The sequence below is a fragment of the Fundulus heteroclitus genome, chromosome 16, assembly GCF_011125445.2.
Source record: "Fundulus heteroclitus isolate FHET01 chromosome 16, MU-UCD_Fhet_4.1, whole genome shotgun sequence".
Classification (NCBI taxonomy): domain Eukaryota; kingdom Metazoa; phylum Chordata; class Actinopteri; order Cyprinodontiformes; family Fundulidae; genus Fundulus; species Fundulus heteroclitus.
In genome coordinates this window covers 7433718-7460071 of record NC_046376.1, presented here as the reverse complement: position 1 = coordinate 7460071, position 26354 = coordinate 7433718, and the positions used below count along the sequence as shown (strand labels likewise).

The window sequence follows — 26354 nt, the reverse complement described above, 5'->3', positions numbered from 1 at the left end:
AAGGAAGGAAGGAAGGAAGGAAGGAGAGATGGTTGGATGGTAGGAAGGAAGGCCGGAGAGATGGATGGAAGGAAGGAAGGAAGGAAGGAAGGAAGGAAGGAAGGAAGGAAGGAAGGAAGGAAGGAAGGAAGGAAGGAAGGAAGGAAGGAAGGAGCCAGATCCTGTCCTGATCTCATTCTTGGCGTGAGCTTCAGGTTGAGCTTCTCACTCTGATGTGGGCTGAGGATCTTGCAGGTGAAGCCCGTCTGTCCGAACTGACGGCTGATCTGGAGCCAGCGCTGCTGGGGGAAGATGGTGCTCAGGTCCTTCAGGAAGCTCTCCAGGCCCTCCTGCCCGTCTTTGGGGAGACTCCAGGAGCCGAGCACCGACAGCTCCACGCCGCTTTGAGCTTGGATCTGCGAGGACAAGATGGACGGAGGTTCACGTTGTCTGCTGCTCTTAGAGCGTTCATCAGAAGGTCTACGGAAAGCTGTGCCTGCCACAATTAAACGACTTTAAAAGAAAACCATAAGACGTCCTCCTGTCTGCAGTGTGCCTGAACAGAAGGGGACGGTGGATGGAGATAAATCCAGGACAATCTTGGAGGAAAACCTTTTGAAAACCTGAAACTGGGGTGGAGGTTCTCCTTCTAGAGGGAACAACCACCCTGAAGATACAGCCAGAGGTGTTATGAGCTGGTTTAGATCAAAGCATCTGTTAATATTGCCTTGGAAGAGCCCAGGGTTAAATCTAAATATGAGGTCAAATTTGAAAAACTAATGTTCATGGAAGCTCTCCATCTGACCTGCTGAGTCGAGAGCTTCTGGTAGAAGCAAACCAGGAAAAGGCTTTAAGGTGCAGCTGTGAGGAAAGTTGGTTCTACAGAGCATTCAATCTGGGGAACTAAATAAAAATTGTCACACTTTGTAGATTTTTATTTGTAAAAAAAAAAACATGAACCATTTTCTTTCACTGTGCTGCTCTATCATAAAAAAATAAAACAATAAACTCAATAAAACACACTGGACGAGGTTTGTGGTTGTAAGGTATAAAAATTACTCCATGGAATCAGAACCAGCTTTATGATGTGAATAACTTTTGCAAGCCATTGTACAAAGATGTCCAAAAACCCGTAAAGGTCTTTATCGTTCCTGCAATTAATGGACAAATCTAATTATAGTTCATCACCTCAAACAAATCATTTGAAGCTAAAAAAAATTAAGATTAGAAGGAACCCAGCACAGATGGCTGAAAATGTAAGTGTGTAAGTCAGTGCATATATGACATCTACTAGTAAATTATTATTTATTAAATGAGTGAATGAGGCTTATTTAACTGAACCCTGACAGGACTGACGCTAATTCAGCCAAACAAGTTTTAAATGGTTCACTGACAACCATATTTCCAGTATAAAGGTCTCACCTGAACGTAGACACACCTAGTCAACAAACGAATCCATCAAACAGCAAATAACTAATAATTTTAGCCTTTAAAAGAAGGATCAGGGCTGTTTTTGACTACATAGGTGTATGTTAGGACAGCACTGACCTGCTGGATGTACTGCTTCACCTGTCCCGGGATGAACGGGTAGTGGATGACCGCCAGCACCACGGCCGAGTCATGACCAGAGAGCCAGCGGCCCACCAGCAGCCCGCTGTCCGCCCGGTTGCAGCACTGCGGGAAGAAGATCTTCAGCACCATAATGTCTGCAGCTCTGAGAGAACAGCAGAAAAAAGCATAATAAAGTTTAAAGTTAACAAGTCAGAACCAAGGAATCAAACTTTAGACTGTAATAAAGGAGCTTTTAGCAGATTTTCAAAGGTTTTATGAGGTGGAGGGCTTTACAATTCAGGTGCTTTTTAAGACTGCAGTGCAGGTAAATCTAATTAGATTACTCTGGGTTCCTTTTGCATGATTTGCTGCATGAATGGAACGTTGCATTAAAGAGATCAGGCTGTGGTTCAGGAAGCCCAGATTTCTATACCAGTGGCCTTCAGCTCGATACCGCCCTCTGTAAACAGCCAGCTGCCGTAGCAGGGGCCAAGTGTGGCTTCCTTTCTCAGTGACTCTCTGCAGGACGAGTGGAAAGTTAGCTGCGTTTCCAGTTATGATGTAGGTCATAACATAGCCGTAACTTGATATTTATGTCATATTATTCCTTATTATTGGTCTACTGTGACAATCAAATTTTTATGACACTCAATTTAGGGTTTTTATGGGCTATGAGTGACAGTCCTCAATATGATGCATTTAACATACATGTGCAATAAATCTAGACTTTTTATCTTTTCAGTTAAACGGCTGTAATAAATGTATTATATTCCAATGTAATGAGATACATCTGTTTTCCCCCCCCACCATATTTTGAACAAAAACTGAACTAAAATGAAGACTCTGTGTTTGGGGAAAGAGGAAAATTCATCCTGCTACCTTTTGGATTTTAAATTAAAATCCAACCAAATTATAAATCTGCATTAGCAGAAAAAAAATAACTGCATAAACTAATATCCTTGGTGGACAAACCAACCAGTTAACCATAAAGATGACACAAAAGTATATATCAGTGAAGTGAAAAACTGTAGCTTTCCTCAAGCATGTCTGTCGATTTGGAAACACGGGCGATTTAGCTGAGGTTTTTCTTTAGTGCTTAAAATAAATAATATTTTACAATAAAGCCGAATCAAAGATTGAAGCCTTTGTTTTCACTAGCGGTATTAAGGCGGTCGGTGTCTGTTGAAAAATCAGCGCCATCTAAGAAAACCCCTTAAATCAGACAATATTTGAGCGGAGTTTGGTGAGCCCGCAACACCCCCCTTCACCCATCCGGGTGGTAGTCATGGTAACACGGGGAGCCCGGAGAGGAACGTCATTGATTTCTGCGACATTGATCTCGATGCCGCATACCAGGAGCAGAAAGTAGGTTAACGGTTGTGCTTCCTGATGAATAAACCACGAACTCATCACTGCGGAAGAATATTTATATTAGACGTTATTAAAATAAAGAGGTTATAATTATTCTGCGCTTCCTGTCAAACTCTTGCTTCAAGCTGATCGACTTTAGGTGCTTAAATCATCGCCAAATTTAAAGGCCGAAGCTCCATTAAACCAGGAAACTGTTAAACTGACGGAAAACAAAAGAATAAACCAGCCACGAAAGTGATAAATGTTAATTTTACCTTCTTTAACACGAATAAATGCCTTCACCTTCCATCTGAGTCCAGCTTCCCTACTTGAAGACCATCGCCATTTTCTTTGTTTATAGTCCGTCCCTTAAAGGTTCCGGACAGAAACAGGTGCGTTTGTTCCCCTTCCGCTCTAAAAAGTTGTACGCTAAACGACCTAAATGTCCTTAAATTGTATATATCCACTGAATTATCGATGCAATTACTGTTAAGTATTTTGTTTATGGCCAAAAAATATATTTTCTATGACTGTTGACGTTTTACATGATAGACCAACACAACAAGTAGAGTTTAATTGTGATGTGGAAGGAAAATTATTGATATATTTCAAATAAAGAAATAAATCTAAACAGTGTGGTATCATGTGTTTGTAAAACTGGTTCAGTCCCCGTGATAATATTTTGTAGAACCACCTTTTCTGAAATTACAGCTACAAGTTACTTGCAAGAAATTTTTGTTTTTTATTTTTTTTATTTTAGCTAATGACTGACCCACTGAGTGTTTGTGCTAGAAAATAGCATGTCTAAATAAATTACTTTAAAAGAGCATTAAAAGACGTTTCAAACGATACCAAGATCATGTAGGTTAGAAGAAATAAACACACTTCGGGGGTTATTGTACTTTATGTTATCAATGAAAAATTATCATTGATAACCGACATAGTAAATAACAATTTTTTGAGGGGATACAAATAACTAATTATGTAAATAATGGTGTGTTAATATGATTATTATCAGTTTATTAGGTTTCATAGTTTTTGTTTTAGTATACGGGTTTATTGAGTTTTTCTTACTTTTAGTCTTTTCAGTGTTGTTACTTATTTTATTGTGAATATATTTTAAATTGTTATTTTAGTATTTGTTAGTTTTCTTGTTTTAATTACGTTTGACCAGATATGCTATCTTATATTTAATACTTTATTACTTAATATGCCTGGTCGATTTTTGGTTTTTAATTTTTCAATTTTTTAAATCCATCTTTACTACTAATTATTTTATTGTTTGTTTGACATGATTGTTATTATCTTTCTCGTTACATTTATTAATGTTAGAAATGTATATTTATTGTTCATTTATTATTGTGTTTAAATAATTATTATTGAAGTTTTGGATGTTATTTCAATCATTTTAATTTTAATGAGTCAGTATGGTATCATTTGGTCACATCAATCTAGTATTATGTTACTTCTGAATGATAATAATAATAATAATAATATAGTGTCTCTATGTAACAAACTTTGAATCGTATAAGCCTTTAAAGACTTTAAGACAGTAATATACAAAACTATATTTTTATAGCATTTACCCGCTTATAAAAAGGTTCATATTCAAAAAATTACAGCTATTAAATTGTCAAATTTAAGTTTACTCACACAGTGTTAACTGTTTGTTCAAAACAGATATTACAGGAATTTAATCTGACATTTCATTTACTATGAAAGGTGGCTGAAATATCTATCCTATCATGCTTTATTTAAAAAAACATTATGAAAGGTAAACTGTTTTTAAATTTGAGAACAAGCAAAAGAAATAGAGTTATGTGTTATTTTACTCACCAGGTCAGGGTGGTGCTGCTGTTAACATCCAAACTGTAAAGAGGTTTTATCTCCGCCCGCAGTGAAACCGCAAGAAAAGAGCGGGCAGGAAACTTTCAGCTGATAAAGAAGCTGTTTTCGTGTCTGTTTGTCTCTATTTTTACTTCAAATATTTTTTTATTTAAATGCCAATACTCGATTTTAAAGATCGCTTAAGCACTTAATGGTATTTTTTTTCGATTCTAAACATCCATAGAGTTACAATTTTTGGCGTAAAAAAAAACGGTGCGCAATTTAAATTTAAACTACATTACCCAGCAAGTTTGGCGGAATGGGGTCGTATTGAATTGTGGGTAAACCGGAAGTAAACAAACACACGTGGAAGATGGCGCTTTCAGCGCAGAAAGAGGAGAGGCGACGTGAGGACATTTTAAAGGAATTTAGAGCATCGTTTTTCTCCATGAATCGCTTGGCTTCGTTTCCATGGACGGTGAGTTGGAGCTGCCGCCAAACTCCGTTAAAAATGGGTCTGATTCTGCTGCCAGGCCTCAACTTAAAAAACACCCACTGAGATATGCTGGTGACATTTATTATATATACACAATGTCTCTTTTTCTGAGGGATTCGGCTCTGAAAACACACAGCAGGAAGCTTTAATTACATCAAAAAAGCGGATTTTTTCCCCCTGAGATTCCAAGTATCATGGCTGAGTAAATCAACCTGGTCTGAAGAATGGGGAAAAAACTTTATTATTACATAAAAATGACATGTAAACAGATTTTATCAGTAGTAACTCTAAGCCGTCGTTTCTGTCTGGATTTATTAGTCTCTTATGTCGTTGTGGGAAAATTAGGTTTCAAAGATGCTTCAGTTCATTTAGACTTGCAGCGATTTGGTCCTGCACAGCTTTCTCACGGGTCCCAGTGTAACATTTCAATCAGGTCAAGGTCTGGACTTTGACTAGGCCATTACAAAAAACAATTTTTCTGCCATTCTGTCGCAGATTTGCTGCTGTGTTCTGGATCGTTGTCCCACTGATGATCCGATTAGGGTCTAGCTTCAGCCCTCATACAGATGGTCTCACGTTTTGAGTTTTTTCTTTTATTTAGAGAAGAGTTTAGGATTGATTCGGTGTCTGGCTGCAAAAGATGGTGTGGTCATGTGTTTGTGACGATTTGTTTTGTTCACTCCAGTTGTTTCTGATCTGGTCTCATCTCTCCAGAGGACGACGCCCCAGAGGTTTAGGGATTATTAATTCAGATGCAGCTCTACTAACCATTTTCTTTTAGCTTTTCCAACACAGCCATATTTTATCTAATCTTTCCTCTTGTGGGATGATGGTCTTCATATAGTTTGGTAATGACCACCCACGTTCTTGGGGCACAGGATTTGCCTGATTCGGATGTCTTTCCATGTTGGCATTGAGTCAACACCAATCTGAATGCTCCAGCGTCTTTAGTAGAAGCTCAGACTTAGTCGGAATCGTAACTATTTCTGCTGCCTTGCTCTTATTGTTTCCATTTCAGTTTATAGAGAACGAGCTGCAGAGCAACGAGTCCTCAGAGTTCATCTCAGAGCTGCTGAAGCAGGTGAGATGGTCCTCAAACAAAACTTTATTGTCAGTTTCCTCAGAAATATTTGTAAAAACATAAAAATAAAAGTCCTACATGTTTTTTTTTTAGACATGTCTTCATCCTCTGTGTGGGAAGTTTCCACCATCGGTCCGATTCAGGCGGCTGTTCCTTACAGAGCTCATCAAACGGGTCAGTTTTCAGGTCGTCTGCCACTAAAACTGCGTTCATGTTAAGAATAATCGGTGATGATTTGGTTGAAAACAAGAGAAAAAGTCTTATTTGTGCAGAATACTTTCACTGTGATTCCAATATCTGTTTCTGCTCTGCCTCCGTGCAGCAGGAGGCTGCAGGCTGCGATCCTCTGGACGAGCTGTACGACGCCCTGGCTGAGGTGCTGGGGGTGGAGGAGACCCCCGGCTGCTACAAGAGCTACTTCCTGGTACTGAACATCTGCATCACTGAAGCATGAGCAAATAACCAGGGTCCTCTATGCATGAACTCTACAAACATAGAAACTGGTTAGTTTAAGTCCATTCTGTGTAGTTAATGCCGAGCAGGACTTCTGCTGTGCTGCAGCATCTTCTCACCTGTTCAGGTATGTTGGCTCAAACGTGCCACAATCCTTCAATAAGGATAGGTGTCATCATTTAAATAGCATCACATTTATTATCCACTAAAGAAAATGAAATAAATCTATTATTTGATGAGTTGGTTTACAAAATATGTAGTTAAATAAAATATTGAGGGATATGTGTTTTTGTACATAAATCAATTTTTTTTTTATTTTAACTGCAGGAGTTGTAATATTAAGGATAATATAAAGGATACTTATTAAAATAGTTTATATATACACATTTTATGCATTGAAATTAAAAATTTACAATTCTACATAATAATGGTAAATAGCGCATTTCATTTAGAAATTCCAAAAAAAAAAAAAGTAAAAAACAAACAAAACTGGACTTCATTTAGAAATAATCCCACTACATTGCATGAAGTGTGATTTTTCTTAAATATTTATTACATCTGATTTTTGTAAATATTACATATCTACTAAATTGTTTAATTTATTGGGTTGTGGCAATTTTAGCTCTCTATATTTTAAGGCGTTGCAGCATTGACATACAAATCTACTAGCTGAGCAGAAAATAGTGAAAACACAGCTTAGTGTTTTTTTTTTTTTTGGGTGATGCGGTGATTAGAGGGAGTTTGCATCCTGGGAAGGCTGCATGTTCTCTGGTTTGAAGTACAAAGTTGCAAGATTATTATTCTCCAGTTAAGAGGATTAGTTTTTAACAAATTTAAAGGCCTTCATAAAAATAAAAAAATAAAAATGTTGAAAATGGCAGCATGAGATGCAAATCACTGCGTTCCTCTGTCTTCTCTTCCCGTTGTTCGGAGCTCCAGCTTCTTGTCATCCTACCAGATATCAGTCGCTTGTGGATAAGCAACAATAATAGCATAACAACAATAGCATCGATAAATTCGATTCTAAACTGAATTAGTAAGATTCATCCTGGCAGCAGCGACGTCCAAACGAGGAAAAGCTAATCTTGAACCGCTTGACCTCATTTAGCCAAACAGACGTGATTTAATTTAGTTTTTCTCCAACATGATCTCACCTTGTAGGATTTCTTTTGCTAAGTCAGTAACTTTGGAGTCAGTCGTTATTCGGCGTTTGGCTGGTTTGTGTCCTGCAGCCTAACGGAGACGCCGTCAGCCTTCTGGAGAGCATCGCTCTGATATCCCAGGGAACCACGGGCCTGGTGACCTGGGAAGCTGCTCTTTACCTGGCTGAGTGGGCTCTGGAGAACCAGCAGGTGTTCGCCGGCAGGTATCGCCTCACCTGACCCGCACACTGGGGTTTTATTCAGAAGCCTGACAGCAGCTTCTAAGCACGTCGTTCCTGCAGGTCGGTTCTGGAGCTGGGAAGCGGTGTCGGATTGACGGGCGTCACCATCTGCCGCTCCTGCAACCCGCTCAGATTCGTCTTCAGCGACTGTCACGCCGCGGTCCTGCAGAAACTCAGAGAAAACGTCCGTGTGAACGGGCTCGGCGGGGAGACGTCTCCTGCCGTCAGCGTGGAGGAGCTGGACTGGACGGCGGCGACGGAGGAGCAGATCCGAGGGATCGGCGCCGACACGGTGGTCGCTGCAGGTCTGAGCTCAGGCGGGGTTCTTCTTCTCTGATGGTGGGCGGGTTGTTCCCAGCTGATGCTGCGCCTGTCGTTTGCCGCAGACGTCGTGTACGATCCGGACGTCGCAGGAAGTCTGGTGAAGCTGCTGCTGAAGATCCTGAGCTGCTCGCCGGCGCAGCTTCAACCCGAGATCTACATCTGCTCCACCGTGAGAAACCCGGAGACGTACGGCGGCTTCAAGCTGCAGCTCGGTAAGAACCCCCAGAGGCAGCTTCAGACGACAATCATCTATATAATACACTGGAGTGCTAATAGCCGCTGTTAGAATGAGTCGCTGTGAAGCCACCAGCCGCCATCTTGGTACTCCCTCTTTTCCTCCAGTAACTAGGGAATATGTGCGCTACAGCATCGAATAACGAGGATTTTCATGTTCAGGGGGGGCTTAAAACCTTTAATATGTCAAATGCCATATACTTTATGTACTAAAACTATGAAAAAGTCATGTGCTGAAATATTTTGCATGTTATTTATTTATAAATATACAAAAACATTTACATACATGTATACAAGTATGTATATATGTATGTATGTTATGTATGCATACATATATACACAGTGTCCGAAATTAACTTTGTGATTCACCGGCCAAGTTGGCCGGTAGATGTAAAAATCCACCGGCCAGGCATATTTTTTACCGGCCAAAATATTATTCCTGACCAGACCTCAACTTTTATAAAAATTAAGAGTGAGATTATGTTAATTATGGGGTGTGTGGTTGGGGGCGTGGCTGACTGGACCCTGGAAGAGAAATCTTTGTTTCCTGACTTAAAAAAAAGAAAATATTGTAGTTGATTATAAAAGACACAATATGAATTATCAGATTCACATCCAGGCGATTAAAACAACACTACAGATTATCATTATTCTATCCATGTTGGTCTTATTTGTGAATGAGGCAGAGTTTCATCAAGCCTGTACGGTCAGTGGGGGTTCTAGACCAAATTTAGCAGGGTGGGTCAGGGTGGGGCCAGTGTTTTTTCACAGGGGCACAGAACAAAAGATTGGGGGGGGGGGGGGGGGGGGGGACAGGTCAAGATTTCATTGTTTAAAATATTAAGTAAGCCAAAGAGCCAATTGTGGCTCTGGAACTTCAGGTTGCAGACCCCTGATCTTTTCTCAATACAGCGGGAGCTTAACGTGAAACAGCTTAATTTTAATTGTTATTTTTTTATATTTTTTTAATTATTTTGTTATTTTATTATTGGGTAAAAACATAAACAAAAAAAATGTAAAATATTTCAGCACATAATTTCCTAGTAGTTGATAGTGTTAGTACATCCACTGACTGTAGAATTACCTGTGAAACGTTTTCACACAGCCAGAAAACTGCTTGTTGTTGCAACTAAATCCTGTGGGATTCTGTGAGAGTAGGGAGTAGCAAGATGGCGGCCAGTGACTTCAGTTTTTCGGGCAAATCAGCACTCCAGTGAATAAATAGAGTTCAGTGACGACAATGCTGGTCCCTTTCCCTACAGAGGCTGCAGGACTGGGCCATGAGGTGATGACCGGACCCGCTGGCGCCGTGTTTCCCTACAACAGACTGGCGCCGTTAGAGCTCATCAAAGTGTTCAGGTGACCAAACGCGGCTGAATAAAGATTTTATTTACACATTTACATCACATCAAGGAATGTAACAAAGCATTTTCTGTGCCTCTCAGAGTCCAGGGAGGCTGAGGGCTCGTCTTCATCTGGGAGCCGCCAACAGAGGCAGGACGTTCTGGTCCCAGTTGTCCTCCCAGCGCTGCCCCCTGCTGGCGCGGAGGTTCCTCCTGAAGGTTCCCAGTCTGCCGTCTGAGCCGGGGAAGTCTGAGAGGAGAGACTGGAAACCAGCGAGAAGAAGAGAACATAAAACTCAGCGTCGTTGCTCTAAAGACGTTCAGTCGCTTCCAGAGAGACCAACAGGCAGAAGAGAGAAAATGTTGCAGCTAAAATGCAGGAACTGCGCCGTATGAGATTAAAGCCAAATGAATGTTTAGATTGTACAGAAGCTGGACATTATTAGAATATCTCTCTGTGGCTTTTAGCATCTCAGATCGGGCTGAGTGTCGCTATAATAATACTGATGCTGCAATAATAAAGCAGCAACACATTGAGGAGTCAGACTTTAAACTTCCAGCCCCTCCCACAGCTTTCAGATTTGCATCATTAAAGTTATGAGCTGGATTTCAGCCACTGTGAAGCTCAGTTTCTGTGTCACTGATTAGCTCGTCTCACCTTCAGCTGCCCGGCGAGCTCTGCAGAGTCTCTGAAGGTCAGCCCGTTCTCTCCGTGCTGCACCAGCTCGTGTAAACTGGAGGAAACAGAGTTAAAGCCGATCTCAGTCACACTGATGCTTCTCCTGACTCAAAATTCCACAGGTCTCACATTTTTACCCTGTTTTAAAATGTAAAGTAAAAAAAAAAAAAAAGTCCAAATAATATACGGCATATATTTCTGCAGAGGGCAGAAATGAAGGAAAAATGGAAGAAAAGAGAACGAAGGACACAGCGGAGGAAAGAAATGAGAGGAAATACGGACATAAGGAATTAAGGAATGGATGTACACAAGAGGATAAGGCTATTAGGAAAAAAGGATAGAAGGAAGCTAGGACAGCGGGAGCACCGTAAAAAAACTGGTGGAGGACAGGAAGGAAGGGAAGGGGTAATAAAGGACAAGAAAAAGGTGCCATAGAAGGAACATAAGGAAGGCAGTAAGGAAACCAGATAAGAAGGAAGAAGGGAGGTAACACAAAAATTAAAGTGAGAATGGCCACCAAGAGCATAGGACACAAGGAAGAAGGGAAGGAAGGAAAAAGCTTGAATCTGGATTTTCTCTTAGAAAAACTCCTGCAAACCCGGGAAAATCCTAGAATCCTATTCCAGATTTTTTCTGCACTCTGTGCCCGGGCTTCTGGCGGAGAGGATCCGATAAAAAAGGTTCTCACCAGTCAAACTGGATGGCGCAGACGGGAAGGCAGCAGCCAAACATGTCCACCACCTTCATGGGCAGATCCAGACCGCTGGACGACTTGTGGAGACAAACTCCCAGATCTGCAGAACCTGCAAGAGCAAAACATGCCATGAGGGACAAATGGTGGCAGTAATGTCAGCTGGAACATTCTGGTTTTGGTTCTGGTTCCTGTTCGGGCCAGGTGACCTGAAATACGACAGCTTCTGACCCGCTGATCAGGTCTGGATCACCTTCTGGTTCTGGATGTAACGGCAAGACTTTAAATCGTATTGATAGATAAAGTTCTGGTCCGGTCCTTTCTTTCAGCAGATGCATAAATGTTCAGCAGTGTCACATTTTCAAGCTTCCCTTCACAACGTTGCATTGAGCTCTTAGTGCCTCACAGAAACATTCCGTGAGTACAGAACCGACAGGGCTGCAGATGTTTCGTGGTTTCTGGCATATTTTATACCCAGAAAAACCGGGTCTGAAAGAACCGAAACAGAAAAAGTGCCACTGGACCGGCTGCAGGTTCCTCTGAGGCTGGATAAGATCTAACCTCTATACATCTGCGCCGCCACAGGAAGGAACCGTGGACCGTTTGCTCTCGTTTTTCCATAAATGTCCCGATATTTTTCACTTTCTCAATTTTCTAGAAACCCTGTTTCTAATGAGGCTCATTTTAATCTTCAATTCAATTAAATTTTATTTATATAGCAGCAATTGACAACACTTCATCTCAAGGTTCTTTAATAAAATCAAATTTGATTAAATCCTCCAGGTTGGTGAGAAAGTTTCCTCTCTAAGGAAACCCAGCAGGTTGCATCAAGTCTCTCCAAGCAGCATTCACTCCTCCTGAAAGAGCGTAGAGCCACAGTGGACAGTCGTCTGCATTGTTGATGGCTTTGCAGCAATCCCTCATACTGAGCATGCATGAAGCGACAGTGGAGAGGAAAACTCCCCTTTAACAGGGAGGAGAACCTCCAGCAGAACCAGAACCAGGCTCAGTATGAACGCTCATCTGCCTCCACCCACTGGGGCTTAGAGAAGACAGAGCAGAGACACAGAAAGCACAGAAGCACACATTGACCCAGGAGTACTTTCTATGTTAGATGGTAATAGAGGATGATCTGCCTCCCCTGGATGATGTCACAGCTAACAGAACACCAGACCAGGTGTACCTTCTATGAAGAGAAAAATAACAGAACAAAAAGCTGAAATAACAACAAACAATGCAGATTGGGGAGCAGTAGGAGAACTCAGCAGAGAGAGAGAAATAGACCCTGATGTCCTCCAGCAGCCTAAGCATAGAGCAGCATAACTATAGAGATAGCTCAGGGTAACATGAGCCACTCTAACTATAAGCTTTGTCAAAAAGGAAACTTTTAAGCCTAGTCTTAAAAGTAGACGGGGTGTCTGCCTCACGGACCAAAACTGGGAGTTGGTTCCACAGGAGAGGAGCCTGATAGCTAAAGGATCTGCCTCCCATTCTACTTTTAGAGACTCTAGGAACCACCAGCAGACCTGCAGTCTGAGAGCGAAGTGCTCTGTTAGGAACATACGGGGTAATCAGAGCTCTGATATATGATGGAGCTTGATTATTAGGGGCTTCACTGCAAAAACAGATCTGAAAATAAGTCAAATTTCTTGAAATTAGTGCATTCATCCTTGATTTGAGCAGGTAACTAAGATTATCTGCCAATAGAATGAGTATTTTGACCCCTAAACTAAGATGATAAGATGATAGCGACGAGTTGTTCCTATTTTATCTCATTCCATTGGCAAACCATCTTATTTACATGCTCAAAACAAGGACAAATACACTAATTTCAAGAATATTGACTTATTTTTAGTTTTGTTTTTGCAGTGTTTATGTTTGAGCCTTGAGCAGCAGATGATTTCCTACCTAACAGCAGCGGGTAGTCTTCGGCCTCCAGCCACGGCGTGCAGATCTTCACCTTCTCCAAACTCATGGAGGCGATGAGCTTCTTGTAGTGCTCCTTCTGGGGACCTTTCCCTGCACAAACACACGATCAGACCGGCCGCCTCAGCATGAAACAGGAACTGCTGTCCATCCATTGAGTTTTATTTCCTGTTGTAGGTTTTACCTGTGATGACGCAGACTAAAGACGGCAACGGCGCTCCTCCTCTGACGAAGCCCTCGTACTCTGAAACAAACAGACCGACGTGGATCATCTCATTTAAAAATAACCGTCTTCCAGGTTTCCAGCTTTCGGTGAGAAACACCTGGTACCTTCCAGAGCCTTCAGCAGGACGGAGAAATCTTCATCCTCTGCGGAGAGAAAACAGGAAAGCGGAGGATGAGGCTCATAGAGGAAACGCTGTTCTGCAGAAACCTGTTGGGAGTTTATTCACCCGTCCAGCTGGTGCTGCTGATCAGCAGAGCCGGCCGATCCGCCCTCAGGGTCACGCCGCCGTCGCCCGGCGTAGCGACAGTGAACACAGTCGTCTCCGTTTCCTCAGAGTCGGACCTGAAGACGGATCAGGGAGGACAGAGGGAGCTCGTCAGGGTCTGACACCATCGTAAAGACAAGTTAACCAGGACAAACGACTAAAATTAGTAGAAAAAAAACACGACACGGCACATTAACTTTATATTAAACCAAATGTATAAAACACATTTTATGACAGATTCTCAGGGCTTTCAGTCCTTTTAGCTATTCTTTTTTTGTAAAAATGCAAATGTTCACTGTGGATTTATTGCAGACATTTTTAGAGTTCAGCCTTTAAACATCAAATCTGGGGGGAAAAAAACGACGGGCTAGATGGACAGATGGATGGATTACAAACCAAACTTGTAGGGAAAGAACAAAGAGAACGGTCGATGAAAACTTCAGCAACACCTGAAGGTTCAGGAGGACTTTGCTGACAGACCAACGTGTTTCGCTTGTTTCCTCCTTCAGGGTCTTTACAAATCACATCAGCAAGAGCCTAATGGAGCCTAGTTTAACCAGACAGCAAGTTCCATCCGCCTGTATGCTGATTGGTCAGTTTATATACGTGTGAATAAGTGATTTATCTGAATTTTTTTCAGTTAACTTTTTTTAAAGTTAACTGATGCTGCTCCTGAAACTTCAAAGTTTCATTGACCGGTTCATTTATGCTCTTCATGCAACTTGAAAGTTGGTGAAGAAGTGCCAGAAATGTTTGGATCAAGGACAAAGAGACGGACAGATGTAGGGATGAGAATCGAAAACCGGTTCCTGTTCAGAACCGGTTCTGTGTGTTCCAATTCCATCGCAGCTCGCTTAACGATTCTCTTTTCGAATCGCAGCACGACGGTAGCAAGTTACGCACACGGCATTCAGTAAGCAAGTACGACGTGACCAGGCGAAAAAAATAAATAAAAATGCCGCCCCATCGGGTAAGCGGTCGAAAGTTTGGCTTCATTTTAAGGAAGATAAGATGGCAACTAGGTGCTTTGCAATCATTGCAAAATGGCATATACATCCGCGGCAGGAAATAGATCCAACAGGCAGAAATTTAACGAATGCCGTGTTTTTGATTCTTACCGGACAGAAGCTAAAGTTACAACCAGCATGGAAGGCAGCTCTGGTGGTAAGTAGCTAGTTTTACATCACTGCCTGTGTTTAATGTGGTTCCTAGTAAATCATATGCCATTTCTGGAAATAAACCAATTTCCTACCTCTCTTTGGAGTTATTAAGGGAGTGTGCCTTTCTCGTTAACCCAGCCCTTCATTGGTAGCATGTTTAATTAGAACAACTGGTAGCTGGAATTCTTACATGATTCTAGCTATTGCAATGGATGTAACAAAACATGCTACAAAGTTGCTCCGCAGTTCAGGGAGCGAGAGAAAGGTGATGCTCGTTTATTTAAATCAGGGGGAGACGAGTTTATTTCCCAAAATCGTACAGTAATGCTTTTTCATTAAACTGATGACTTCTCTGTTAGATTTAGATGACTGAGGTTATCTAAAGAGAGATTAATAAGCAACTGTCACAACAAACTTACATTTTCTTGTATTCTAAGCAACTCATATACTGTATTTAAGTTTGTTCTTCTATTCTTTTTTTAATTTAAACACATTTGCTGTGGACATCTTGACCTTGTTAGTTTGTAAGGTCGTGTGATAGTTAAGTAAACAAAGTTGATGCTCATCATCAAACTGTTTGTTCTCCTTTTTTCCCCAAATTGGAATCGATAAGGAATCGAATCGTTTCACAGAATCTATAAAGGAATCGGAATCGTGAAAATCTGTTCAATTTCCAACCCTAGACAGATGGATAAATGGATGGAATAAAAGCTGGAAAAACACGTTTACTGATAGAAGAATGGATGAAGAGACTCCAGGAATCAGGGATGGAGAGTCGAATGAATGACGGCTGATGAGCCAAGGCTGTAAACCTAAATATTTTCTCCCAGCTCATCCAGAAAGTGATGAAATTCCCTTTTCTCCAGAATGTTTAGGGTCTCTGTGATGATCTAAGACCTACAGGTTGTTGTTTCAGCAACACTTTCCTCCTCCTTATAAAACAGTTTCCGATCAACTTGATATTCCAAAGACAAAGAGATGAAAGTATCTCAGGACAGATCCCTGCAGAACTCCATCCCTCAGAATCTTCCAACGCCGTCTAGACCAACAGCTCTCTCAGCTTTGAAGGTCTTTCCCTGTTTTATGATATATTTACAGACCCCTAAAAGCATCGGCAGCGCTCACCTGGTGGCTCTGAACTGCGGGTGAGAGTCGGCCAGTCTGAGGAAGAGCTCGTGGCGCAGATCCAGAGGAGTCTCTCTGAAGACGGAGGCCGGTCGGTCGTAGAGCGTCGTCGCCCTGCAACCACAAAACAGTCAGACTCAGCTCAATATATTTAATCATCTATTTATTTTAAAAGGGATATTGCACATAAATGAACTATTAGAGCCTGCAACATATGTACTTCAGTCCCTGACAGCTTGGTGGTAGTACACCAACAGGCAAATTACAGGAAATAAATAGGGTAAAAAACAATATTTGACCCTTAAAAAAACAACAAAAACACTAAAAGAATTAACATTTGATGTTCCTTCAGATATCGTCTATGGTGAGCCTTAAAAACAGAAAATGAAAAAAAAAATCCCTTAAAAGGGAGAAACAACAAGCAGCACCAGCTAAAATATTCAAGAGGAATTTTAACACTTTCACAACTTTTTAATCTTTATTCTGCAGGAAAGCAAAGTTAAAAAAATAAAATTAAATTAAAAGTAAAACTTCTGTTCCTCAACCCACAGAAAGAAGTAGTTTTGTAGCGACTGACTGGCATCTATAGCCGACGTCTAAAATCCAACATTCAGGGCTGACGTGAGAGTTAAAGATGCTTCTCTGCGTCGTCTGTAAACAGAGAGACAGCATCTGTGCAGATGTGGTAAATGCCTGAAACATCTGGCAAACAGCAGCGGTCCAGGAACGCAGCCTGATCCCATCATCACAAGAAGCTTTCTGTTAAACATAATTTAATCTCAATCATTACAGCTCGTTCAGGAAGAGGTTGAGCCACTTTATCAGATGGCTTCCTGTTTCTCTGAGATCTCAGTTTTATTCTTTTAGAGCTGCTGTAGTTTGTTAAAGAGTCACAGAAAAGAGATGAGAACGTTGATTATGAGAGTAACAGATCTGATCAGAAGAAGCTGGAACCGGCGTCTAACGTTCTGTTAGCTGTGACATCATCCAGGTAAAACGGCTCACCCGCTACTACCATCTAATGTAGAACAGATTACTAGATCAATGTGTGCTTCTGTGCTTTTTTGTCTCTCTTGTTGTGTCTCTGCTCTGTCTTCTGTAACCCCAGTCGGTCGAGGCAGATGACCGTTCATACTGAGCCCGGTTCTGCCGGAGGTTTTCCTTCTCGTTAATGGGGAGTTTTTCTTCCCACTGTCGCTTCATGCTTGCTCAGTATGAGGGATTGCAGCAAAGCCATGTACAATGCAGACGACTCTCCCTGTGGCTCTACGCTTCTCCAGGAGTGAATGCTGCTTGTCGGGACTTTGATGCAATCAACTGGTTTCCTTATATAGGACATTTTTGACCAATCTGTATAATATGATTGATTCTGACTTTATAAAGTGCCTCGAGATGACATGTTTCATGAATTGGCGCTATATAAAAAAAATTAATTGAATTAACCCTCTGAAGCAGAGAGGGCGAATCTTACTTGATGCCCCAGTTTTTCTTCAGGTCGTCTTTCATGGCGTTCGTCACACACAGACTGTGGGAGGCCAGAGGACCGAATAGGTGCTCGTACCTGAAGGATGAAGAAAACACGCATCTTTGATTAGAAACTATGTCGCTGAAAGCATTTACAGTTACAGAGTTTCATCCTTTCAGCCGAGCTTCTTGCGTTTCTGCCATTCCTGCATTTCACATTACACCTAAAGTTGTTTCAGTTCAGCTCGTCCAACTTTGTGTTGTTTCCATTTCCTCTCCCAGGGCTTTCAAATCTGTCCTAGCATCGAGGGCACCCTCCTGTCAACAGAGCCTGGCAGCGTCGACTGGTTGCTTACAAGTAGGGATGCACGATATATATCGGACAGATAAAATATCGGCCGATATGGTGGAATTTTATATTGGCCCGATAAGTAAATTCTTCCGATAAAAATAGGCGATAAATTAATTAAATGTGGTGGAAATTTATTCAAGCAGAGTAGCCCCAAAGTGGGACAAGACCACTGATCTCTATTATACACTGGAGTGCTAATTTTGCTGAAAAACTGAAGTCACTGGCCGCCATCTTGCTACTCCCTACTCTCACTTAATTCCATAGGATTTGGTTGCAACAACAAGCAGTTTTTTGGCTGTGTGAAAATGTTTTATAAGTAATTTTACAGTCAGTGGATGTACTAACACTATGAAGTACTAGGAAATCAGGTGCTGAAATATTTTACATGTTATTTTTTTATTTATATATATATATATATATATATATATATATATATATATATATATATATATATATATATATATATATATATATATATAAAATGCTAAATATTTCACCACATGACCAATATGGCGGCTGGTGGCTTCAAAGTGACTCGTAACAGCGGCCATTAGCACTCCAGTGTATAATATAGCTCAGTGGACAAGACCTGTGGATTTTGCCTTCCTTACTATCAGGACCCAGGCTTGGCTCCATTATTGCCTTACAATAAATAAACAAACATGTCTTCCCCAGTGTGGTCGTTTTTCTCGGTATTAGAAGATGACAACAGTATTGCAGTTTGGAAAACCTGTTCAGCAAGAATTTCGGGAGTAGAAAAGAAAGCTTCGGGTTTTAACGCAACAAACCTAATAGCTCACCTGAAAAATCATCATCGTACCATCTCATTTTGAAGGATGCACTTTTATTGACTTTATTAAATTTTTGGAACCGAGGCCGAACTGTATATGTTAGTACATATAATTTCATGTTCGAAAATTATTTGACTTGACACCACAAATACCTTTGCAGATAGTCTTCTGAACATTTTTTTTAAGAAGTTGCACTTTTTTCTTTGACCTTTGCTGTGGTTATTTTTGAGGGTGCACTTTATTTTTGAACTTCACAAATGCCTTTGCAGTTAAGCCACAGATGTGTTCAGTAATTTTTAAGGGATGCTCATTGTATTCTAAATTGATTTGTGTCTTTTTTTTAATTAAAAGCAAATTACAACTTTTTTGTGTGATGGTATAAAACAAAAATAAACATTTGAAGAGTCAAAACCTTTTGTTTGCTGTTATAGATAAGCCAGAGCTACTAAATAATTTGTTTTTCATAGCACAAGCTGCAGATTATGCAAAAAATATATTGAATATGAACTTATCGGTATCGGCCATGAAAAGCAGAAAATTATCGGTTATCGATATCGGTTGAAATTTTTAATATCGTGCATCACTACTTACAAGCTAAACTCTACTTTGCTGGTGAAGATTCTCAGTCATCCATGTCATGGTCATTCCAAAAAAAGTAAAAAACAAAGCAACTGGACTTGTTCTGGAAAACAAGTCCTTAGGACCACATTGTAGCAAGAAGAAGTAAAGTAAGAAGAAAGCAGCGCAGCTATTAATGTTTTTTATGGAGCGCTAACTGCTGCTGTGGATGTGGTGAGAGACAGGAGAGTGATGTGAAAGATGGATAAAATGTGACATGACCGTTCAGACTGCCGGCGCTTTGAAAAATATCCGATACGCATCTGAATTAGTAGCACATATGTAAGTGGGACAAATCGGATATTTTGGGGGTGAAAAGATCAAAATTTTGACGTTCACACTGCCATAGAAAAGAGATTGGTGGCATTTCCCTGCTGTGAACGTAGCCTGAGTCTGAAATGGTACTTAAGTGTGACACCAGTCAGTGTCTCCATATCTGGGTGATTATGAAGAATGATTCTGGGTTGATTAAAATATCAGATATGATCACCGCTGCCGTTTCTCCCTCTATGAACTCCTGATGGTTCCCAGAACTCGACTTTTGACCAGGGGACTCATTTCAGCTGCTAAACTCTGGACCGGTCTCCTTTGTTCTGTGAGCTCTGCCAGATCTGATCAGTTTAAATGTTTTAAAAACTCATCTTTTTACCCTGGTTTTAACTCCATAGCGCGACCAGCAGGCCATTTATTGCACCGTCTTTTTCCTTTTAATGTTTATTTTATGGTTTCAGTGCGTCTTTGCTCACTTCTTTTATTTTTATAGTTCTATCTTGTATTTTTATTCACCTGTGCAGCACTTTGGCTGCATTATGGTACATCAAAGCACTTCATAAGGTAAGTTTAGACTCATTATTGGGTTTGATGAATTTCTCAGACATTTGCCGTAAAATCAAAGATCCTCTGAACATTTTCAATCTTCAGAAACCCAAGAGCAGCTCTAAAAATCCCAACTATTAACGGTGTTAAGAGTCTGAAATGCAGGAATGGAGGGATGACAACGAAAGAAATAAAATAAGTTTAAAACAGCAAGAAATATATTTTGGCTTCTTGATATTAAATTAAAGTTAAAGAAATTGAAAGAATCACTTTAGTGTCTTGGTTTTATGATAACCCAAATACTTCCCTCTAGAGCACGTGTCAAACTCAAGGCCCGCGGGCCGAATCCGGCCCTCAAGAGCCAAAAAGGCATATCATGTCATAAAGTAGAGGCATATATCCTTTTAAATTATAAAACGTAGCTAAAACTATACCTCCTGTAGCAAATGTTGATTTTTTTTAACTGTGTAGTAACAGCCTCCTGCCACTAGGTGTCAGTTTTCCCACAACACATTAAAACAACACAGAAATGTCCAAAAAGAGAAGTGATGCAGAATGATGAGTTTAAAGTGTAACTCACCCCAAATATCAACTTTTTTTTGTGGATAAACTGTATAAACCGGGCCTAAGGTGCTACTTTTATGTTACTGTGCATTTTTTTATACTTCTATGTGAACTGAAATGAAATTATGAAATCAAAAATTTCACCCGCTACTACCATCTAATGTAGAACAGATTACTGGATCAATGTGTGCTTCTGTGCTTTTTTGTTTCTCTTGTTGTGTCTCTGCTCTGTCTTCCGTAACCCCAGTCGGTCGAGGCAGATGACCGTTCATACTGAGCCCGGTTCTGCCGGAGGTTTTCCTTCCCGCTAATGGGGAGTTTTTCTTCCCACTGTCGCTTCATGCTTGCTCAGTATGAGGGATTGCTGCAAAGCCATGTACAATGCAGACGACTCTCCCTGTGGCTCTACGCTTCCCCAGGAGTGAATGCTGCTTGTCGGGACTTTGATGCAATCAACTGGTTTCCTTATATAGGACATTTTTTTACCAATCTGTATAATATGATTGATTTTGACTTTGTAAAGTGCCTCGAGATGACATGTTTCATGAATTGGCGGTATATAAATAAAACTGAATTGAACTGAAAAAGATATCAGCTATACAGCTGCAACCGGCCCATTTAACGACTCCATGATGCCAAATTGGCCCCCATATAGAAACGAGTTTGACATCCTGCTCTAACAGGTTGAAGGTCCGTTTATCACAAACCAGCGAACACAATCAAACTGGAAAACGCTCGTAAAACTGAGGCGGAATAATTAACGTTGATGGGACGGACCACTTTGCGAGCCGGACCAGAGGATGCGACGCACCGAGGCTCAGAGCCATGATGGTGTAGCCGTAGTTGTGCCAGTCGATGATGAAGGTGCTGCCGCGCAGGACGCACACGAACCACGCCACCGCAATCCCGGGCAGCCCAGGAGGATTCTGGGAGACAAAAACAAGCTGTTACATTCGTAAACCTCAGAGCCAAGTCTCCGCTGCTTCAGAAAAAACAAACCTGCATCAGGATGTGAGCCTGCAGCTCCATCGACAGCAGAACCTGCAGAATCTGCGCAGACTGAACCATCGTCTTCGTCACGTATGTCAGGAGTTTGGGTCCCGCTGGAAAAGAAGCAGGAGGTTTTGGTGTCGACACTTTTTAAGGTTCATGTTGGAGGAAAACCAGCAGCATTGTTTACCTCGAACACCTTTCACCTCTGGGATGCTAGCTATCCGGATCTTCTCCTCTCGCAGCACGTCCTGATGAGGCTTGGAGTCTGAAACACATTTTACACTCAGAGTGGCCACCATGTTGGATTTCTAAGTCATTGTTGTCTTTTTCTTGAGCAACCCTGACTTTCTGTCCCTAGTTATTTTATGCGTGCTCACCTGCTTGAGTTAAAGTGTTTCTCAGATGTTTTGCATACTGAGGAAATCCGATTAACGAGACGCAGAGAGGAAATTAACCAAAGTCTGGCTTTAAAAGTTATTTTAAATTGGACCTTAAACCAGGGGTGTCCAAACTTTTTGGTACATGCGCCAAAATTGTTACGCCAAAGGAACTCGAGGGCCAACAAAATCATTAAAAAAAAAAATTTAAACCAAAAAAATTATGTTAATTTTTTACCTGCTCTACAAAATATGATAATTTAAAATAAATTAGTCAGATTTACTGTAAATTTAAATTAATGTGTCAATCACTGTAGATTCGTAGGTGGAAAAAAAGGGTTTTGCTCAAGATGGTCATCCAGTTTGCAAATTATTCAGAAAAAAAATTATTTCACTCTTTAACAATAATAAGATGAACTCTTTTTGGTCTAGCAATATAGGAAGTACTAGTATTTGGGTAAGTTGTTCTTTGAACACTTCATTTTAATAATTGAATTCAAATCAGATTTTAATGCACCAAAGTGTTCATTTGAGTAATCAAATATTGGATAGATGTAGTCCCACATTCTATAAAATTAAGAGAATGTCGAAAGTATGTTTATTAAAAGATGAATACTTTGTGTTGTACCTAACATCTTACATTTTATGTAATAATTTTGCCTTAATTAAAAACTAAAAGCTTCCATCTGCATCAGCTGATGCTGCCAAGGAAATATGCTGCAAATCTACAACAGGTTAAGTTTCTACCTCTGCTAATTTCACACAAAACAGATCCTAATCAGTGAGATTCCACTGAAAAAAAGCAGGATCTGAGCTGAAGCTGCTTCACTGAACACTTTAGATCATTTCCATTTTACTGCACTACTTTATGTTGCTCTAGATCAGGGGCCTGCAACCTTTACTGCCCAAAGAGCCATTTTTCCTAAAGTCCACTTGAATTAAACTCGTTCAGAGCCGCAAATGTTGCCTGGCCTTTTGAAAAAAGACAAGTTATAATTTTTGATAAAGATCTACTGTAGGAATTATGTTGTCATCGTTAAAGAAACGCCATTTTATGTCAATTTTGACTTTTGAAAAAAGAGGATGGATGGAATGTTATTTATGGATAATTATGTAAAAACAAACAAAAAAAATCATAGTTTCCAACAATTAAAATTAAATATTACTGCCACGTTTAGCATCATTCTGTTGTGAAAATTAGAAGGAATTATTCCAATAAAAAAAACTGGTAAAACCTGCATTTATTATCATTATTACATTTAAATACCATAGTAAAAATATAATTTGTAGCCAAGGTTATTAAGAGCCACAGGTTGCAGATCCCTGGTCTAGATAAATGAGTCACAAGTGCTTTGAATAGCTACATTTGAACGTATCCATGTATAATAGGGCTTGGTCGTCATGACGTATTACTTTGTGTGGCCGCCATATTGAAAGCCTCCGCGGCTCCGCCCCCGCTACTCAGACTACTGCCTATGACTACCGCATACTGTACTCCCTCTCTCAGCCGTGTTTTAATTTGATTAATTTTACCGTAACTTCATTTCAACCATGGTAAACCGTTGCTGTATTGTGGGCTGTAACAGCGCAACACATGATCGCCATGGGAAAAACATAGAAAACGGGTTAACTTTCCACCGCTTTACTGCCTGGAGGCGCAACCACGGGAGAGACAGCAAGCGCAATGGAGTTGTCGGCTCGCTTGGATCGCGGCTTTAAGACTACCGATCATAACTTTCCACAGTATCCCGATGTCTATGAGAGTATGTTCCCTCCATTTTCATTCTGGTAAGTTAAAGCTGCACGGTTTTATTTAATAGCCTACAGTTTCTTTCCTTCAGCCGCACACCACATACATGCACATAAATAATAAAACGGCAGCGGGAAAAGGCTCAAATACGTGAGAAACCCGGAGGGTTTAGGGAGGGTTGGCAGTTAACGTTACTAACTAAACATTTGAAACACATAGCAGCTAGTTAAAAGTACATTACATGCGTGAGTGGTTGTTAGCACTAACGGTTAGCAGGTGCCAGAGCCCGTCTGAGCACAGCTTACCTTTGTGCGAATTACCGTGTTCCCACTGTTTGCTGGCTTTATGATCTGCAGCTCCTGAACCCATCCATTCGTAAACTGCACATGAGACTCCAAGGATTTGTAGCTTTGGAACTTTTATGAAGTATAGGCGCTCACACCACAAACTAGGTAGCCGAAGACGTCCGATATGCAAAACAGTGGCAACAAGTCGTTGTCGGCGCTCCATAATAATGCTGATTTTGTCAACATACCGGTCCCTGATTTCTCTATTTAGTGTGTCCCGGTAAATTTCAGATCCTTTTCGGGATTTTAACATATTTTTTCTATCTATTCTTTCTCAACTCTACTTCTACGTCTCTTCGTTCAACAACGTTATGTCAGAGGTATTTTAACGTTGCGTTGCTGTCAATATGGCCGCCACGTCCCATAATGCAACGCGGATCCCGAGCCCTATAAGCTTATTTTTCTTTATGCCATCCTCAATTCTCCTTTAAACTTTCTAAAACCTCCCACTTTTTAAAAGTTTTATTCATATTAACTTCATTAAATTGATGCCAGTATGCTGCCGTGGATCGGTGAGCCGTGTTCTCACCTAAAAACCCGACAAAAGTGACCTGGTAGCCGTGCTTGCTGAGGGACAAGGCGTGATACTGCATCCGAGGACTGCGTCCGATGTCCCCCAGCACCAGCACGCAGACCCGCCGGTCCCAGCCGGGGTCCCGCTGCCGCAGCCTCCGCCCACACGTCGCCAGGAGTCCGCCGGCCACAACCAGACACACAGCCGGACACGTCACGCCGGCGTCCGCCACGAAACACGAAGCTAAAGCCGCGATAATGACAGCAACAGCTGCCAGCAGCAACACGGTGGAACCGCGCGTCGCCATGTTTGTTTGAGGTTCCGGAAGTGGTGGGGAAGGGGGCGGAGCTTCAGATTTAAAGAGACCGTAGCAGCAAGAAAAAACAAAATAAAAGCATAAAAAAACATTATTTTACTAAACTAAATTTAATATTTAATGCACTGCACAGGTTTTTAACCTAAAATAAAACTCTTAGAGAGAGAGTTTTTATATTTGATGTTATATTTGGTCTGGGGTTTCTTATATTTGATTGATATTTTATTTTATTTATATGTGATATAACATGCTTGTAAACTTTGTACACGTCTGTTTTCTGGATATGATTAGCAAAACATATGTATTATGCTGGTTCTTCTTGTTTTCTCTAACTTATTTATTGATTGATAGATTATTATTATTATTATTATTATTATTATTATTATTATTATTATTGTTATTATTATTATTATTATTATTATTAGTAGTAGTAGTAGTAGTAGTAGTAGTAGTAGTAGTAGTAGTAGTAGTAGTAGTAGTAGTGGTAGTAGTAGTACTAGTAGTAGCAGTAGTAGTAGTTGTATATTTCAAATATTGTTTAATCATCTGTATGTTTTTATTTATTTTTTTCTTCTCTCTGACTTGTCCGTATTTTGTACACTGTCATTGGGGTTACATTTTATGAAACAAAATAAGTTATTCTAGTTGTAGCTTTAGAAAAGTTGGACAAAATAATTTTACATCTGAAACCCCCAAGGATTTACCAAGTTTATTTCTTATTCTGAATAGAAACAATTAAGCACTGCGACTTTATGCTTTCTGCATGTTTGTTATTGTATGTGTTATGCTCTGATTTATGTTTTTATTTCACATATTTGTAAAAGGAAGTGATGTATGAATTACATCAGGTCTAGTCAAGGATTTACTTAGCTTTACTTAGATGTTTTTTCTCCTCATGTACAACTTGTCTGTGTTGCATGCTTTGCAAAAAGTCAAATAAATGTTTTTTTTAATTTTAAAGATACCGCCACAACTTATACTAAACACGTTTTGCCATATTATCTGAAACAGATAATATGGCAATGAAATAAATTCTCCCAGATTGTGTGAAACAAGCTGGCACAAGTTACCTGAAACGTGTTTCTCCATATCTGGTAAAACATCTGGTATAGCTGGAAAATGCTGTTCCTGTAGACCTGAAATATTCTGTCTCAAAGTCTCTGAAACACGCACTCCAGTCTTACATGAAACATGTTTTCCCATTTTTTCTGAAACATTCTATCACCTGTAACCTCCATTCATTGTTTGTATTTACCGTGTAGAGGTGCTGGTGCAAGAGGAGGTACCCAAATCATCACAGGACAACAACCACATGCACTCATTTAAGGGCAATGCAGACATATCAATCATGCAAACTC

General features: G+C 40.5%; 2 protein-coding genes across 3 annotated transcripts; one reads left to right on the top strand and one right to left on the bottom strand.

Moving 5' to 3' along the window:
- Positions 1-5058: 5058 nt before the first annotated feature.
- On the top strand, positions 5059-10645 carry eef2kmt (eukaryotic elongation factor 2 lysine methyltransferase). 2 transcript variants are annotated; one of them, XM_036148380.1, is made up of 9 exons: positions 5059-5185; positions 6222-6284; positions 6378-6458; positions 6610-6708; positions 7970-8103; positions 8182-8426; positions 8508-8657; positions 9942-10038; positions 10125-10645. In XM_036148380.1, the coding sequence occupies exons 1-9, from the start codon at positions 5081-5083 to the stop codon at positions 10138-10140; spliced, it is 990 nt and encodes a 329-aa protein (XP_036004273.1). In that variant the 5' UTR covers positions 5059-5080; the 3' UTR covers positions 10141-10645. The 2 variants fall into 2 exon arrangements, with proteins under 2 accessions (XP_036004273.1, XP_036004272.1); XM_036148379.1 differs by having other exon boundaries at positions 6607-6708.
- Positions 10034-25076, bottom strand: alg1 (ALG1 chitobiosyldiphosphodolichol beta-mannosyltransferase). The gene is made up of 13 exons (XM_012853736.3): positions 24696-25076; positions 21880-21957; positions 21699-21802; positions 21477-21625; positions 17566-17655; positions 16095-16208; positions 13771-13886; positions 13649-13687; positions 13503-13562; positions 13301-13411; positions 11390-11504; positions 10681-10756; positions 10034-10285 (listed from the first exon to the last, which is right to left on the bottom strand). Exons 1-13 carry the CDS (start codon positions 24985-24987, stop codon positions 10151-10153), a joined length of 1479 nt encoding a protein of 492 aa, XP_012709190.2. The 5' UTR covers positions 24988-25076; the 3' UTR covers positions 10034-10150.
- Positions 25077-26354: the final 1278 nt, after the last annotated feature.

Bases quoted from the DNA above. Each gene is read 5' to 3' on its own strand.
- eef2kmt (XM_036148379.1), top strand. From the start codon at position 5,081: ATGGCGCTTTCAGCGCAGAAAGAGGAGAGGCGACGTGAGGACATTTTA. The intron at 6,709-7,969 runs GTACTGAACATC...TGTGTCCTGCAG, and splicing joins GCTACAAGAGCTACTTCCTG to CCTAACGGAGACGCCGTCAG. The intron at 8,658-9,941 runs GTAAGAACCCCC...CTTTCCCTACAG, and splicing joins CGGCTTCAAGCTGCAGCTCG to AGGCTGCAGGACTGGGCCAT.
- alg1 (XM_012853736.3), bottom strand. From the start codon at position 24,987: ATGGCGACGCGCGGTTCCACCGTGTTGCTGCTGGCAGCTGTTGCTGTC. The intron at 13,887-16,094 runs GTGAGCGCTGCC...ATCCGTCTTCAG, and splicing joins CCGCAGTTCAGAGCCACCAG to GTCCGACTCTGAGGAAACGG. The intron at 13,688-13,770 runs GTGAATAAACTC...TTCTCTCCGCAG, and splicing joins CAGCAGCACCAGCTGGACGG to AGGATGAAGATTTCTCCGTC.